At 39.0% G+C, this 18652-nt stretch overlaps 1 protein-coding gene across 1 annotated transcript in view; it reads left to right on the plus strand.

The window, feature by feature from the left end:
* DDRGK1 (DDRGK domain containing 1) overlaps positions 1-18652 on the plus strand; it is a 44785-nt gene that overhangs the window by 21745 nt on the left and 4388 nt on the right. Inside the window, exons 4-6 of the mRNA XM_085314651.1 lie at positions 1245-1346; positions 11936-12058; positions 14362-14400. Of these exons, the coding sequence (XP_085170777.1) occupies positions 1245-1346; positions 11936-12058; positions 14362-14400 (264 nt within the window). The remainder of the gene's footprint in view (positions 1-1244; positions 1347-11935; positions 12059-14361; positions 14401-18652) is intronic.

The raw sequence follows: 18652 nt of genomic DNA on the forward strand, positions 1-18652 counted from the left end.
TCTGTCCTGTAACTTGGAACATGGGCTTGCAAGAAGTAGATGCAGCTCTGAAACAGGCTTTGCATAACACAACTTGGAACGCAAAGTGGACATGACACATGTTATTAAAAAAAAGTGTTTTAATAAAACTACTTAAGTCTCTAATATGTAGAGGAAAGCCCATCTTGAATTTTAATGTAGCCTGATGTTTAAATGCAGGGCAGATGTCTCTTCTTTATGCTGTAATAGCATGTCTTCTGACATGGCAGTTAATATAAACAAACATRATTATACAGAGATTTCCATTACAATCCTTTTCTTACTCACTCTGTACTTGAACCATTTTGTCATAACTTTCCATAGTCATTCTGTGAGATTAGCCTTGATTTTTGCGGAAAATCTGAGCAAAATTGAATGAAGCTAGATAAGCATTGGTTGGAAGAATCCTTTGTTTCATTTTTAAAATGCTGAGTATTATTTTCCCTTTTAGACGGATAAACTATTTGGTTAGGCCTTTTGTGCCCAGACATTCAAAGCCGCAAATCCACTGTAAGAATGTCTTCTGCTTGTTGTCTTAATATATTCTTAATATACTCAAATTTAAGAATACTTAAGAGACTGAAGAATTATTTTAAAAAGATCTGTAAATGATACCTTAAACACGCTTTTTAATTTTTCCCCTCTTTGCAACAGTCTCACTCTGCTAATTTTGGTAAAAATATATATATGTATGTATACACACACACACACACACATATATACATACATATAAAAAAACCAAAGAGATCAGTACAATTACTTTTTTTTTTTTTAATATAGTTCTGCCCAGGTTAATCTATAAATTTAAATGTATTTGCAGAGGTTTACATAGGTAGTATTCTGCCTGTGCTCACTCTCCCTCCCACCCCTGAGGCCATTCTAACTAAATTTCAARTGAGGAGAAAAGTAATATTGTGTCATGGCATTTTGTAATATCACTGTAGTAGTAAGCTCATATGCACATATCAAGCTTGAAAAACCTTATTGAGGAAAAGTCTTCAGAGGAATAATTTAAACTTACCACAATGTTAAATATTCTAAGGATCTAGGGGRAAAAAAAGTTAACTAGTAACAAATTTTTAAATTGGTTTGTTTCTTTATTCTTTCTGAACTTGAATCCAGGAAGATAGTAAGAAACTCCCCTATGGTATGACAATATGAAATTAAAATTTTATATATTCAGGAAGAATAAGTCTTAACTTTCTTTCTTTTTTTTTTCTTTTTAGGCTGAAGAAGCAGAACGAGAAGAACGGAAAAAGCTTGAGTCAAAGAGAGAGGAGGAAAGGCGGAAAGAAGAGGAGAGAATACGTCTTGAAGAAGAACGACAGGTGGGATTGGTTGTAATTTGCAGATGGAAATTTTGAACCAAATTTGTTCTTTGCTTGCTTTCTTTTTTTTTTTTTTTTTTTATAAGTTCAGTGCTGAGAAAAACTCCCTTTGTATTTCATTACCATTGTATACATCTTTTCTTTGTGTTTTTGTTGCTTGGTTTAGTTTGAATTACAGTATTACTGAGTGATTTCAGCTAAAAATCACAGCTTTGTTCACCCAGGTGCTTCACAGAAGTGAAAGAACTCCTGCTCCAAATGTCTGAACACATATGCAGCAGCGAGGACCACCTGCAGTCAGAGTTTAGGACAAAATGAAAGCAATTTCCTGTTAGGGGATCCAGTCGCTTGTCTGCTACTGCTGTGCAGTGAAAAACCGTTTGGCCAGTTTGGTGTGTTGACAAACATAGCCTTCAGAGTTGGCCACTAGTTTGTCTGGGACCAGTTTAAGTGTGGWTATGTGAAAAAAGGAGCTGTACCTAACAGCAGTAGAAATTTTCAGAGCAGCCAGCATGGTGTCTGGCAGGCAAAATTTGGTTGTTACGGAATCWCAGAACAGTATAGGCTAGAAAGGACCCGTGGAAGTAGTCTGGTCCAAAGCAGGTCCAGTTAGAGCAGGTYGCTCAAGGCCTTGTCCAGCCAAGTTTTGCATGTCTGGATGAATGGAGAATTCTCAGACTCTCTGGGCCCCTGTTCCAATAGTTAATTATGCTCAAGGTAAAAGTTTTCCCATGTATTTAATTGAAATTTTTGTCTTCCAAACTGTGCCCTTTGCCTGTTGTCCTGTTGATTAATGCTCGTTAGCTCTGCCTGCCTAGTAGCAATAACCAGCAGGGTAGAAAGTGAAAGATGCCAGCAGCCAGTTTTGCAACTGTTGTGCAAAACTATAAAGTTTAATTCTAATTATACAATTTTTACAATGTACTTTACAATTAAAGACATCTGAACTCTGTGTATGAGGRTGCCTTAGCAGAAGTGACCCAGAAAAACAGAAACTGTGTGACTTAAATACTTTTWAAATACTTTTCTCAGTGAAGAAGGCAAGCAGTTCTTTCAAAGCTRCTTTGTGTGTTACAGACTTGATTGCTGCTGGGTAAGAAGGAGGAATGAGCTTCACCCTCTCTTTGGGGCTTGAGCAAGTTGATAGCTTTGCAACATGCTTCTGGAGGCAAGGACCAAGGTGTTCTGCACAGTCCTATGTTGGATAATTGCCACCCCAGGGAAGCATAGCCCCCAGCTTTTGGTGTGAATTTTTCAGGATACTTAAACATGCACAAAGACTTGTGCCTATAGTTTGCAGTGACTTTTGTTGCTTAATTTGTGACAAAATTTTAATTGTTCTAAGCAGAAATTTTATAAATGGGAATGTGTTACTGATTATCACATTATTATTATATTGCATTTTGAGGAGGAAATGCCTCCTCCTCTATTTTCTGTTTTCTCAGCTGAGGACATGAAGGCAGAATAAAGCTACTCTTTCTTTTTTTTTTTTTTAATGAATGTGTTTTCCATACAGTACACTACAGATTGTATCCATGAGATGTTTTGTAACTTCCAGGATGTGTATTTACCTCAGTGGTTATCCCCTGAAAAATCATCTTTCTTCTGAGCTCTCCCTTGATCCCTTTTTATCAATAGAATCATAGAATGGTAAGGTTGGAAGGGACCTCTGGAGATCGCCTAGTCTAACCTTCAGCGTAGCCCATACGGGGATTGAACCCACGACCTTGGCATTAGCAGCACTATGCTCTAATCAACTGAGCTAAACCTGCACCCAAATATTTCAGAAATTGAGGCAGATGAGGAGAATGTCAGTACCAAAACATCAGGATAGTTTGTAATGGGGGCCAAAATGTTGGGCTATAAAGCAGATTTAAGAAGAAATTTTCAGGAGACTTCCAGAACTGCTCTTCTAGGGAAGGTGCACAAATTTAGAAGTGTCTGGTAGTGGCCAAAGCCAGAACGCTGAGACTGGATAACTGCACTCGGCTGGTCCCAGCCATTCCTCTGCTTACACAAGCTCTTTCATACAAACGGGACTATCAGACCTTGTTTCCTACAGATCTGTCTATATCTTTTCCCCTGCCCATGCACTGCAATAGCACAAGCTTCTGCCTTGTAATCCATGTGACCACTCTCCTATTCTCCTAAATATCTCCAGTTTATCCCCTCGTGCTTCCAGCTCAGCAGGAGGCGAGACAAGCTCTGGCTGCCTCCAGAGAACATGTCTGCTGCCCRTCCTGCTTGCTCTGGGACTTGTCCATCCTACAGGCCAAACATAACAGATTACCTAGTTCAGATGGAGGAATTTCATATCCTGGAATCCCCCAAAAGTTGGTTGAAATGAACCCACTGGCTTAAATGTTTTAGGGCAAGTAGGAGAGCACACTAGCTGGACAGAACCGTTGTATAAGCTTCATTTCCCTTGCAGAAGGCTAACGACAGACTTTCAATTCCTTCCAGAATGGTGGCCAGCAAGGCAGGTGAATTACCAGGCAAGTAACAGTTGAGCTCAGCCAACTTGCTCAAAATGAGCTGTAGCCCACCGCAAAGATATTACTGTGTTGATTACCCAGGAGTATGACCTGAGRTTGAACAGTACATCTGCCTAATCTGGATCAGTCAGGCATGGTTGAAGAGCTAGGTAGCAAATAAAGGTACAATTCTAACCCAAGGTCTCTTCATACAGAAATTGCTATGTTTGAAAGAAAAAAAGAAAAAAAGTACAAGTAAAGCAGACTTAGCAACTTTAGCTCAATTTAGGCTAATTTATTTTGTTTGACTGAGTAAAATCTCATTTGTTTTAATTTTCAGTTTTTCTGGCAAGGACTGCACTGGGACAATTCCAGCACAATTTTGCAAGGCTCAGTAAAAATGAGGAGTATAAATTAAAGCTTTTATTTTTTTTCTTTTGAATTATGATGCCTAACAATGTTAAGAAGTACTTGCTGGAATTTTGAGAAGTGCTCGGATGACTAAATCTAGCTCACTGTTCACTTCAGGCAATAACTTTCTCAGGTACTTAAGGTTAAAATTACAGAATTAATTTTTTCGTCACTTGGTGGTCTTAATTAGGGCAGCAGGCCAACCGATTGGGCTACATCATGAATATTATTATTCTACTCAGTGGGAAAAGTTTGATTGTTATATGTATATATGTGTCGTGTGTTTTTTGTTTTTTGCTGGGTCTGAGACAGGTTGGTAATTCAATAGCTGCTAAACACCTTGAGTGAGAATCAAAGTAAAAATGTCTGTCAATATTTAATCTTCTACTATGTTTAGTAATTTTTATGTCTCTGTCTTCATATGAGTCTTTAACAGGAAACAGATCGATTCAAGACATCTGCATGTTTAGGCTGTGTTGCTCAGAGTTCCTGCTTCAGTCAGCAGAGAAAGCGGTATTTACAGGGAGCACTGTAATAACAAGACTTTAATGGTTTAGTCTTGACTGGGTAAGAGGAGAGGAAACGAATTGGATGAACAGATACTTGATTACTGTGTGTGTAAGCACAACCTGTCGTTGTGATCACAAMATGTTACCTTTCGGATCTTCTTACAAACCTATTATCTGATGTAAAGGATCAGAGAGGCAGTATCTTTTACCTCCCATGTGGGCCTAACATAATTACGCTGTTCGTTGCATGCATAGGATAAAGGATGCCATTTGTGTGTTCCTCTAGGGGAAGGATTATTCATTTACACCAGTAACGTTTTGTGTCTGGAGTGAGCCCTTGTGGACTGCACATACATTATCCTCCTATATATTTTAGAAGATGGAAAGGCAAAGTTGTGAAATGTTGTTCAAGTAGTGGTTGATTAGTCGTGAGTTTAAAAACAGAGGGCRTTTTTGGAAGTAATTTGGTTACCGGTACTTCTGTAGTTTATATAATCCCGCAAAGCACAAGAAATTCAGAGTTTATTACTGAAGGTTTTCTGGGAAGCGTTTTTGTTGTCAGATGACTTCATTTTTCCCTTCCTTTCCAAATCAAATTATTTCTGCAGTTCTAGTGACAGTAGCCAGTCTGTTCATAGTTTTGAATTTTTCTGCACTTCAGGAAGGGTGCTAGGACAAATTAGGAAGGTTTACTGGAAGGTTATCAGGAAAAGTGAATCTTACGTGCATGAGTTGTTCATTGTTTCACTTGCTGCACAATCAGAGATGTGAAACAGCTGTTTTTCATGTGAATTTACTAGCTAAGTTTAACATAATTGTGAATAAATTTAATTGCCAGAGACCTTAGTGATAAGCAGCTAGTCACAAAACAAGTTACCTGGGCATCCAGCTTTGTTAGCTAAATTACAGGTAAATTTTTTTTCAATCTCTTTGAAGAAGTGCTGCCAAAAATGTCTTAACTTTTGTGAACATTGAGATTTCCTTGGTGCAAAGGAGACTTTCCTTTCAGCCTATTAGCTACGTCCTTAAACTAATAGCTGAATCCTAGTCAACAACGATGGAAGATTCCAGTGCCATTAAATATTGTCTAAAACTTTGTCAGATAATGAAGGAAGCCTAAATAGGTTCAAGGAGATAAAGCCACGTTGCAGCTTGCAAATCTTGTAGAAATCCCTCGGCTCTGATCTTTGATAAAGTCACTGTGACCCCCCCACACACACCCCTCCAGCTCTAGTAGTTTGAGAGACATGGTGGAAACAATGAATCCTTAAGTCAGATGAAAAAACACTTTTTAGAGGTAAACAGATATCTTTCCAATTATTTTGGGCAACTCTCCATAGCAGTACATAGTGCTGAACTGTAAATGGGAACTATATACCTTCAAGGGACATATGAGGGCTAAAATCTTGCATATTCTTGAGAAAAATAACCCCTTACTTCTATTTAAACATATTTATAAGCACATATAAATAAAATGTGGTTGCCCCTTGGTTCCAGTATTGCAAACCAGATAATATATTTTTAAATTTGAGTTTCCTTTCCAGTGCTCTGATGACCTGATTGGCTATATATGTGAGGAGGCTCCTTTATAATTGGCATTTGCTTCAGCTCTGCTTTACCCCGGGGATTTCCCTTTCACTCTTGGAGTTTTTTGGTGGTGAGATGGTTTACCAACCGACACCTTATCAATGAGAGCGAACTTCCTCTGATGTTGCAAAACAGTGTCTCTATACAAAACCTTGCAGATTGCTCACAAAAGAGCTTTTTTCCTGTGCACAGGGATTTTTGTAGATTTTACTCCTTCAGACTAACTTTGCTGTGCTAAATAACTTATGCTGATATAGGGCTCACAATGATTTCGCTCTTTTGTACTAAAAGGCACCATCAAAAAGAGCCTGTTACCTGTAAATCCTTTGCAGCATGAGCTGTTCTCAAAACATAGCTTGATATCATAGGAAAAACTACAAAAACTACCAATCTTCCAGTGTTTTAACTGTTAGGAAGTAAAAACAGGCTGCTGCAGGAGTGGAAAGGGGCATTTGTTTGCTGGTATATAAAAATAAGATTTGTTTTTTTTCTCAAGCACAGTTGTACCACAGTTTCCAAACTCCAGAAACTAAATTTAGGCTTTCTACTTTGTATTTAAGCACCTATATAAAAATAATTTGCTTCTTAAAAGCTATAGAAGTAGAGAATCTGCTAGTGATCCCAAGCGTGGTGTCTTAAATTTTGGTTCTTTGATTTGCTATTAAGTGTAGCGGGACAATGTAGTGGTTATCACATCTGCTTTGCACACTGAAGGTCCTGGGTTTGAGCCCCAGTGGAACCAGCATCGGGAAATCTTTGGGAGGTTGGACTAGATGATCTCCAGAGGTCCCTTCCAACCTTACTGATTCTGTTATTTAATCACATAAAAATAGGCACCCAACATTAAAAATGTTTCCTGAGTTATTTTGTGCAGCATTATGTGGACAATGAAGCTTGTGTGCTTCTCAGCAGACCTTTTCATTAACTGGGTTTGCACTTATATCCACTGTTCGTGCATAAAGAGTGCACTTCCAAAGGTTRATGAACTTTACTACATGGTTTCAGTTTAAGCATCCGTTTTCAAGCACCTTCTTGAAAATTAATTTCTTCTTGAAAATTACACTTACTTGTAAAGCCTGCAGAAAACTCATTCTACACTCTTTTTGAGGGGATGAGGACTGATAGGAAGCATCTTTTTTTTCTTTCTAAAGGAGTTTTCCTTTTTCTGTCTAAACAGTGAGGAAAATACTAGAGATCAATCTGCTCTGTGCCAGATTGTTTACTTGTACTCAAGGTTAAGTCCATTTCCACTTCCTGCAAAACCTGCACTGTCAGACCCTGGGCTGGACATTGTATAGGGRGGAGGGTCTTTGGTTTGTAAACCTCGAAGCGTTTGGCAGAGGAGCCAATATTCTTTTCCTTGTTACACATGTGAAGAAATCAGAGCCACAAACAAGAACAACTGGCAGCAAACAGAGGTTGAAGAGAGCCCAGTGTTTGCTCTATATTCCTCACCAGCCATGAGATGTCTTCCACTAAGCGGTGGAATAAGCTGCCTGTAAGTGATTTGTTTGTCAGCAGGTTGGTCCTTTATCTGATTTGGAGGAAAGATGGCACAGCTCACAACTAGCAGTTTCCATTCTCAGCGAAAGCTGCTTAAGCAAAGCTCTCAGAAAAGCTGCTTATTCTATGAGCCAATATCTCTTTGTCTCTATGCCACCTTAAATGGGTTACTGAATTGAAAGCTAAAAGCTGGGGTTCAATATTTTCTTGCTGGGCAGTGTCCCCAGTTACCCTTGCCCTTTGGTGTATAATAAACCTTTAGAAGCCGTAACATGAGAACCAGCCAGAAAATTGCAGCTAGTTATGCAGCATCCCAAGACTCCAAAGAGCACTTGGTCCCAAGAGGAGGTCCCAAGACTCAGAGTCTGCTTCCAGCTATAAATCCAAAAGAGTTTTAAAATCATACTGGGTTTAAGCTGGTAAAAGATCGGGCTTTTGTGCAGTTGGTACAATTAGTGTTTTGATGCCATGGAAATAATCGTTGTGATCAAGATCAAAGGCAAACAGAAAGTAATGATCTGAAAGGAGCCTGATGGCAAATCCGGGCTCTTGGTGGGCAGTAAGAATGGAAGGAGCCTGGAGAGCAGTGGGAAGGACTGGGAACCAGAGCTGGGCAGATCCAGCATGGGGAGAGGGAAAAGTGTTGAAAAGTGTCCCACAATGCTGGAGATCTGCAAATTGCGTGGAGCACTGAAAGCTCTTGGGTCTCTGCTTACCAAAACGTCATGTGAGATTTATAGGAAGCAGTTAGAGATTGAGTTGATCCGAGTGATAATGTGGGCATTTGGCTGGAGAGAGGAGGAAAAAGCTTGTCTCCCCTTTTGAGGAAGCTTGAGTTTATGACCTTTTTCAATAAAGACTAGATCAGAGTGGGAGAATTTCTGTCCTTCACGTGCAGTATGGGAAAGTGATGAAGAAGGAGTCTTCACACTGTAACAAGCCCCCAGTCTGGGTAACATCTAGGTGGATAARGAGAAAAGCAAACCTTGAAAACAAACAAAACAAAACAAAACAAACAAAAAAAACCAGCTGAAGGTGAGCAGTAGCAGTTACCAAATTTCCATGGTGCTGGGATTTCCCCTCCTCCCCACCCATCTTTTAGGGGAGGTGGCTCAACTGTTATCTCTCCTCTGAGCACACATACTTCGCCACTTTACTCCACAGCAGTTAATACAAGATCAGAATGGGGAGGGGCAAAAAATCCCCATCAGTGAAGTTGAGGTTTTTGGTTTTAATGCATATTTCAGCTGAGTGCAGCCTGTATGGCACACACGAAGCAAATACTGGACTCTGTTTAAGCAGTAGACCCTCRAGTCCTGAACTGGATCTCAGCGTTCCCATGTGTAGGTTATGCATACAGGCAGGTGGGTGTTTTTGTGGGAATGCATCCTGGCTAAATATGATTGTGTATCTTCCGTACAATTGCTCTAGGACTTGGGCATATGAAAGAAGAATGTTAGACTGAAAAGAAAAAAAAAACTTGCTGAAAATAACTGTGTTAACAGACACTCAGACTTCACTAGGGTTTAATCTGCCCAGCTTCCACTGCTGTTCCTGGTTGTTTCTGCTGGTACACTCGTGCGAAGTTCTCTCTCCTCTTGCTTTGAACCAGTTTAAAGTTTGGTTGTAACCTTCTTTATGTTTCTATAGAYTGAATCGCAGTTGAAATTAGGTTGTAAAGCATGTGAGGCAGTCATGTGGGGAGTGACTGGGATTTTTGGTCTGTTGGTCAAAAAGCTTCTGGAAATATTTAGCATTCTGGAGGAGGCTACAGCCAGCAGGAAACATGAGGGTTTGAGGGCTGGCATGCCTTAGCTACCAAAGCGGTAGCTCAGACCGCCTAGATATGCTCCACTGACCACAGTGTGAGAATTTGGGATCTGGAAAATAGATTGGTTGGTAAGGAGATGGCAAAAGAGAGGCTGGTGTCCAAGAGCTACACACTCTCCTTTCTCACATGTAGAAAAGTGTCTCTCTGCTGTGTTGGAAATGAAAGTACTGATGTTAAAGTGCTGACGAACTTGAATAAAATTGAAGGTTCTGTTCTCCAGGTAGATCAGAGAGACAGTAGCAAGGCTTGTTCACTTGTCTTTGGACCTTAAAAAGCAGGAAAATATTGCTTAGTTGTTATTACGCTCACTTGCAAATGGGACACTGCCTCTTTGGTTTTCTTGGGGGTTTTTTTGTTTTGTTTTGTTGGGGTTTTTTTTTTTTTTTTTAATCATTAAAAATGATTTGCCAAAACAGTTTTTACTTTCTGTCATTTTTCTCATTTCAAATTCTGTTGAATTACAACTACCATAATAGGCTATGGGAAAGAATCTTACTCTTTTATTTCCAGGATCGAGATTATATTTGATGTGCTTATAAGCAAAGAACAGCTGCTGTCACTTCCAAATGAAATATGGTTATGTTGTTCTTGGCTCCTACAGCACTTACAGTAAAAAACAAAACAGAAAAAACCTACAGCTGGGCTTTTGCTAATCATTACGGTGGTGAATGACCCAGAAAATGATCTAATTTTTTTTTCTCCAGTTTCCCCAGATCTGTAGTTTTTTCATGAGACAGCTGTTAAAAATGGTTTTGACTTTGCACATGCAGTAGGATGCTTGCAGCCCTTTTTTTCCTGTGCTTGCACATTGATAGCGTTTCTTCTTGTGACTTTCCAGGAGTTTGATTAAATACAATTGGTACCAAATACATTTTATCTGTGTTTTTTTTTTTACTGAAAGGCATCACTCCTATGCCCTATAATGGGGTTATCTTACTGGTTTTGGCCTTACATAGTATCTTTTTTAACATGGACGTTTTTCAATACACTTGAGGTATGGCTCTTCCTGTTTCTTCCTGTTTTAATGGAACAAATGTTTGCTTTCCAGCCACTTAAGGAGGCAGTTACTGTATTAGTGGAAAAAATTGAGAACAGTAAGCTTTTAGAAATCAATACAGTTGGTATTTAAGAGATGAATTCCTGTGCAGTACAGACTYGCTGAAAATTGAAGAACTCATCTTTGTGAATGTTAATCAAGCATTTACAATGTGATCRCAACCAGAAGCTAGTCAAAATCAAAATAGAATGTGATGGTACCACATGGTGTACAAACATGAATTTCTAAGAGTAGGAAACTGTTGTATAAGGAAACTTTTTATTCTATTTAAATTTATATATAAAGTGTTTTGAAGAATAGCAAAGAAAAAAAAATCATGGAAAGCTGCAAACTGATMAGCTCCAAATACAAAACTGTTCTTATTTGAAATTCTTTCTTTAAGATTTTGTGTGTGATAGAGATTACTATATAATTACAGTTTTGCTGTATGAACATGCATGGCTGTTCTGCATCACTTAGWATGCATCACCATTTCACTGGTATTACTGTGTCTGACTTCATTTTCTAGGTCTGCAATTATATTTTTACAACTGTTTTTTGAAGACTTYAAAAGTTCTTTTAGGGTCGATACCTAAAAATTCTTTAATTGCAAATAACAAAGCAGATAACAAATCTGCAAAATAACTTCATTTTTTTCAYCTTAGTGCAGTCATACTTGCTTGTRTGTCATTATAGAGAGGTTTTACTTGAAACTTTTTACAAGCCAGCTTCTCCACTCACATGGATGGACAACGGTATAACTCCACTATTCTTTGTGATTGCTCCAAATGTGCATTAGTGCGTGTCAGGAGCAGAATCAGGGCTAGTTACTAAAAATGTGGATGTCGCATCAAAGTATGGTTGGGGGCAGGGACTTCCTGTCATGTGATCTGCTGAAGAAACATGTTCATGCAAATCAAGACAGCAGTTTGCTATATAAGAGCATTTTTCTCCCCTCTAGCAGATCTGTTAGGAACTAGCCTGGGATGCTGAATTGTGTGCCGGCCTGTGTTACCATGTTATATGGCTRCTATCTTAAAAGAATTTCACGAGCAGAGCAGCTTGTGGAATTAATGAGGCAACCAAGTGAGAACTTAGAGGGATTTAGAAAACCTTTCTATCTGCAGTCTGTCCTATTYGAAAACTGGCCTGCAGATACAGGAGGTGCTACTTAACTTAAGAAACTAAACCTGATTTGGGGATGTGCAGACTGACCACTTGCCATCTTTTCTGTCCAGGAAGAGGAAAAAAGGAAGGCAAAGGAAGAAGAGGAGAAGAGAGAGTATGAAGAGTACCTGAAGCTGAAGGAGAGTTTTGTAGTTGAAGAGGAAGGAGTTGAAGAATCAATGACAGAGGAAGAGGTATGTTGGGCTGTCACTGCAGTTCTGTTTATCTGTGTTAAACTCGTGTTGTCCTTATTGCATTGTATCATGTAAAATGCACTTTGAAGTGGGAGTCAGGCCATGCTTTGGGTTTTAACAGCTAAATTGTGTATAAGGTACATTAACCTGGAATATTTCCCGGGAAATGTTACAGTTCCTCATTCCAGAAACTATTAGTTAGAGTGCTAAGGCAAATGCATATCACAGGAAATGCATTCTCTCCTCCCTTCATGGGAGGACTGAAATAAAACCAATCCTAGGAATCAGATACTCTTCTACTGTTGGCAGTTTTACCCCATCACTGTGCAGTGTGTTAGCAGGTCAGATAATTCTAGATGAAAGCAGGGCTGAATTCAGAGTTTGGTGCCCCCATATGTTTGGGGGATTRTTTGGTTTTGGTTCTGTTTTCTACAGGATTAGAGATGCTGGGAAATCAAATGAAAAAAACAAGCTGAAATAGAGCTAGTCTTAAAAGTTTTCTGTTAAGAGAAATCACAGGACACAACCTAGGAGCTGTGGGTTGTGTGTTAGAAAATTATATTTAGTGTTGCAAATGATTGCTCTGGTTGATAATACTTTAAACACTGCATAAAGTTGTAGTGTGCTCCTTCTGTGGCTGCCTGCATACAAAATTGCTTGGGATAGTGCTTGAAATGTGATCCTTGCCATAATAGCACAGCAAACTTGAAGTTCTGCTGTCCTGGGAGGCAGTGTTCTCATTCACAGTGTGCTAAAAGCATGTTAGACTCTAATTGCTCTCACTGCTGAAATGGCTATTGGGTTGCAGCTGCCAAATTTGAGCCATCCGCAACTCTGTTTCGTTCTATGTGTTTTTTTTTCAGGGTCACATGTGTTAATTCACTCTCTCCTCTGCTGATGTGACCCTTTTGAATTGAATGGATTTGTCCTTAGTGTGACTGAGGATGGCTGAGGGACTTGTAATGAGTCAACATACCTTGGCCTCAGTCACAGGTTTTCACCATGTTCTCCTTCCTCTTAAAATACTCCCTCTATCATGCCAGGGTTAACACTAAGAGAAGTCATGTCTTGTGAGGGGAAAATTTCAGAGGTGTAAGGAGCAATTAAATGCCTAGTCTCTATTGAAAGATCCTTCAAAAATGTTTCCCTATCCTGTACCTTTCTTGTTCAAAAACTGCTAGCAACAAAGTCTTGAAACAGAAAAGCATGGTGGAAAGATACTCTTCCGCCTTTTTGTAAATGAACTCTGTCTGATTAAACGCTTCAGACACTGCTAGAGGATCAGATCATAGCTAAAAAATTAAGTTGATATGTTTTAGATTCACTTTAAAAATAGAATGTTTTCATTGGCTGTATTCTTTTAGCTACCTGTCAAGGAGAAATGACTCTTTTTATATGTGGGAACAGAGAAGGTCATTCCTCCTTCACAAAAATATCAAAAGATCTCTTGGTTGGGGGGTAGGATTAGATCTTTAACAGTACATGTTTGGAAAGTGTTCTTCAAAAAAACAACCACAGGTACGTAGTTATTTTGGGACACTAACCTTGCAAAAATGGCAAGCTATGCTTCTGCTTTGTGCTGGATAATGTACTGGAACATTTTGGTATCCTGTTACAATAGCTTGCTCTGCCATGTGTTGTTGAGGCTAGTGTGCTCAAATTCATGCTTGAAGTTAAGGGCCTAAATCCAAAGTTAAGCAGTTAATTAAAGGCTGATTGATTTCCAGGGTGCAGAGTAACTTGATCTCCTGTTAACTTCAGTGCACATTGTTTGCATTGCCTTTGAAAACTGAGCCACTTTAATAAAAGTGCCTGATTTCAGGTGCATAGCTTTGAAAATGACTTGAGCTTCCACATGTGTTGTGCAGCTGTATGCTACGCTTGACCATCTGCAGGAGCTGTCTCCTGAATTGCTCTGTACTTTGCCCCTGTATAAAATTGTCCTCAATGCATGTAACTTAATGCACAGTGCACAAACTCACCCAGATGTAGTTATTTCAGGCTATGTATGATGTGAAGAATAAGACTGAAGTATTTGCTTTCAGAAAACATTTTAAATACAAATGGTGCTTGAGCCATACCCCGTCTTAGAAAATACCTAGCATAAATTCCAAATAAGATTAGATCTAGGGTTCTTTTCAGTTCAAAATCTCTCTGTGTGAGTGTAAAAAACTTAGGATGACAAGCTRAACATGCTTTGTATGCAAGTTAAACATATTTTTATATCTTTGTACTCAGAAAATTGGTGTTGCATTTAATGATTATTAATTAAAAATAATAATTGTTTTTCTTGCTGTATCCAGTCTCGTAGCTTTCTACTAGAATTTCTCGAATATGTCAAGGTAAGTGATTATTGGTCTTTTTCTCCTCCTTCTATACTTACTAAATTATGTAAAATATCTTTGTCAGAGAGCAGAGACATGGAAAGAAGGAAAATCCTTACTTACTTTTTAGTAACATTGCTTAAATGTTCAGCAAGTAGCAAAAAGGATACCTTAGGTAAAGTCTACATTAGTTACTTAACCATGCATGAATATGTCCATCGTTGTTAAAATGGTCTCTAATTACAGCAGTGTCTTGATTTCTGGGGTTGGATTGTAGCCTTTTACCCTCTTCCCTAAGGACAGACACGTAAAAACTCTGTGCCTGCTGAATCACACTTGAAATTTATGAATGGAAATGTTTGATATTGATTGTTGGGGAGACCTTCAGGCTTTTTTGTTTGTGAACATCAACTACTGATTTAAAGAAAAAAAAATCTCTGCATCTCAGCTGAGCATGAATGAGAATTGCTGTACCTGTTCTGCAGGATGTGTTTGTGTTAGTTTGAAACACTAGCCTTGTAAAGGTCAGTCAGGCTTTTTGCATGATTTCTTTTCTTGCTTTTCTCCTTGCAATTTACAATATTTTCTTAATGTTTAGAATGGGTATTTAAAGACAAATGACCTTTTCTGTAACAGGACTGTTAGTCTTTCTCTTCGTGGTATTGTATTGAGAGTTATTTAAAAATTTTAGTGCATTGTGATTATTTGCACTTTTGAACTGTAAGGGCAAATGTTTCTTCTGCTATTGATATGTCAAAGTTCAAATGCATTTTTCTTAGCCTAACGTAACTAATTTTGGTCCTAATTAATCCTTTTCCACCTCTATTGGAAACCAGTCTGTCAATGTWTTGCATGTGTGTGGAAGATTTCATTAGTAAGCGCATCTGTCACGTACCTAGCAACCTCCTAATTGCTCTGTTAATCCAGAATCTTACACTCTGGGCCATTTTTGGATGTCCATTACCCCAGCAAAAAAGGAGTAATAAACAGATTTGTCTCATGGGTAAATCTCCACAAGGAGTCAGCTTGAGAGGCTGCCACACAGACCTGAAAACCAACTTGATCTGTCCTGAGTTACTGCAAAGCCTACGCTAAAAGCATCTTTTGCTGTGCTGCTCTCTGCCTCCTGTGTCACTGGAACTTCTGGTGGTGTTAGCTTATTGCCACTCTGCCACAGTGAGTTATGTTTGCATCTGTCAGATACTTTTTAATGATGCACAATCCCTAGAGGTAATTTGGAAATGCGTAGGCTAGCAGCACTCAAGGAGTTGGTGCATATATTCATCATTGCAGCTTAAATGAAAATAGCACGTGTTCACTAACCAAGTCCCYGACATGAGCCAGTCATCTCGGATCAGAGCACCATCAAATGTGGATCAGACAGCTGAGAATAGATTGGAATACCTATGGGTAACACCTGTCTAAAGAGTCGAAATAAAGCCCATGTGTGAAGGTAAACCATCAGATGGTAGATGTCATTTTGAAGTCATGCAGTGATTTTGGTATTGGCTTCCACAGAAGCCAGAGAGATTTCTTTGAAAGAGATCTCTTTGAAAAAGATTYCTTTTGCCGAAGTTTGCTTGAGAGGGGGATTTTGAAATGGCCATGTCTGATAAGCAYAGCCTCTATTTCAGTTTCTAACTGTGCAGATGGACTACATGGTGTGCTRTGATCCCAGTCATAGCTTCCCATCTAAGGCTTTTAAGATACTAGCAAAAACTAAGGAAGGTGTGGAGTGTTTTGTTAAATTAAACAAGCTGCTGTAGTATAGCAGTAGGTAGAACAATAGGATATTTCCATGTCGCTGGCAATCTTCTGCTAAAATCGGGAGGATTTCTTAAGGATAGTGCTATGGGGTCTGRTTCTGCACGTTGCTCTCGTGGTTATGTTGGATGGAACAGATTAGTCACAAAGTCTCAGTTCAGTGTTTGAACACATGTATAGTTTTATATTAGTCACTTTTACTTGACGTCAGAGAAGTTAAGCATGGGCTGAAGAACCTAATTCAGAAAGCGCTTTAGCACCTGATTTGCCACATGGCAATAAGTTGCAGAACTAGGGCATCGCTTTCTTTTGCAAATTCTATTAGTTTTTTTTAATCTTGAAAGTATACTTAATACATAGACTGTGTATTGCCCTCATCTTCTGTCCTAATCACAGAAATTGTTGACTTATATCTAGCAGCAGTGCTAAGCTGCTAGTAGCTGTCTGAAAGACTTACAAATTAAAAGAGCAATTGCTACTTAAAAAATAAATTTTAATTTCGCTGTTCTATTCAGTAATCTRTTTTACTGATATTCCTGACCAGAGATAACCTCAACTTATAGGTCATTCTTAGGGTTGTTTGAAATGAAGTACAGTCATTTTTTTCCGGCTATGGCTTGCAGGATTGTTTTGAACGGAGTATTTTTCAAAGGCTCCAGAAGAATTGAAGCCCCCAATTCTGCTCTTCTGGAAGCTGAGCATCTCCCTTCCTTTGAGGGTTTTGTGGTAGCCCTGGATTAGTTAAACTCCTCTGTTACCATGTCACCACTTCATACCTTAGTCTGTGGCATTGTTTCTGCTGCAGTAGCTCTCCTGTGTTTGCTTTTTACAGTGGCCAGTCCCGAAGTTACAGACTGACAGCTCTGTTCTCAGAGGAGCAGAATAACCGACCTTTATTGTTTCAGCAGAGCTATAGCTGCACGTGGCATACCTTACAGACCAGCTCTCCGGGCACTGCCAGCACTTCAAAAGAAAATGAAGTGGGCAGTGGTTAAAGAGTGGCTGAGCGGTTCTTCTGCTGTGGGGTTCTGTTAGCCAAGAGAAATATGAACTGGCACTTTGTCYATAAAACTGTTTTCACCTGGCTCAGCAATGTTCATATCACTGACCACTTCTGAATTACAGCCTGATACGGTGAATGATAAATATCCTTTCAAGTATAGTGAAAAGGGAGTAGGAAAGAACGCAGAGGCTTTACCCTCCSTGTTAGTCTCTAAGAAAAATGACTCTTACATAAAATTACATGAATTCAGTAAATTATGARTGCCTATGTATTGCCATACCAAAGTTAAGCCTCTCTAGAAAATGTAAAGAGTATGGTGAAGTGTTTCACTGACTCAGGATTTCACAATGTGATTATTGCATTTCAAAGAGTGTCCGTGTGTATGTGTCTGCCTGTGTGCCCTGATTCCACCCGATCCTCTGGGTCCTTTCCACAGTAGGATCCATCTTAGAAAGTTTCCAGTAAATTTGGGCATTGAAGGTGAATACTTATAAGTGAAGGTTTAAATAGTGTTTTTCTTRTTTACTGTGTTTTTGCACACTCTGTCCTTGTAAAAGAAGATGTGACGAATCTTGGCAGTTCCCAGCTCTGAGAACTGAATTCCATGGACTGGTTCCAGTTCCGTATGTTCAGTCCATGGTATTCAGTTCTCTAGCTTGGCTGTATCAAACTTCACAACTACTAAATCTGTGTGTGGCTTTTTGCTTTCTCTTCTTGTTTTATATGAAAAAGCTCATCTATTTTGGTCTGTCTTTTAGTTTTTCAATGTGCTTCCAGTGTACTCTCAAGATCAGAAATGAATGTATTTTTCACTTGGAAGTATTACATCCATTAACATAAATGTATCTCGTGGCTGTAAACACACAACTCCTAGGAATATAGACTGGAAAGTTAACTAAATACTATTCAGCAGCTTTGTATTTTCCAAATTCCTTGCAAACAACAGTACATCCTTTCACTGTATCTAGAAGGATGAGTTTCTAAAACTTCTGCAGATCAAAAAAAAAAAAAAAAAAAATACGGAACCAAGCAGCTCCAGTCCAGTACACCAGCTATTTTCTCTGTAATGCTGTGCAGTCACAGAGAAGCATAAAACCAGATGTGAGCAATGGTAACTCTGCCCTGGCTGAGTAAGGCTGCAGTAAGAGCCTCTTTCAAAGGCAAAATGAAAATTTGGAATTCCTACTTCTGCCACTGTTCTCCAAGATCATCGCACAGCCCGTGCAGGAGTGTGCTAGCTGTGCAATTCCAACATTGACGAAGTTAATAAGATCGTCGCTTGTCTAAGATTATTACGGCATTTATACACATGACATTAGCAGAGCGGACTGAAACACTGAAAGCTGCAGAAAAGACTAGTTGCGTTATGTATGCACTGATGTATGCTGGTGGTTTGCTTTTAAAGATATTTTGCAACATCTCTCTCAAAAAGGGATCTTGCTAAAGCATACTGGAAATTAGAGGTAATACTGAAAAAGTCAGGTGGCAAAAAAAAAAAAAAAA

Source organism: Rhea americana, unplaced genomic scaffold (genome assembly GCF_003343005.1).
Source record: "Rhea americana isolate MKP2758 unplaced genomic scaffold, rheAme1 scaffold_41, whole genome shotgun sequence".
In the NCBI taxonomy this organism is placed as follows: domain Eukaryota; kingdom Metazoa; phylum Chordata; class Aves; order Rheiformes; family Rheidae; genus Rhea; species Rhea americana.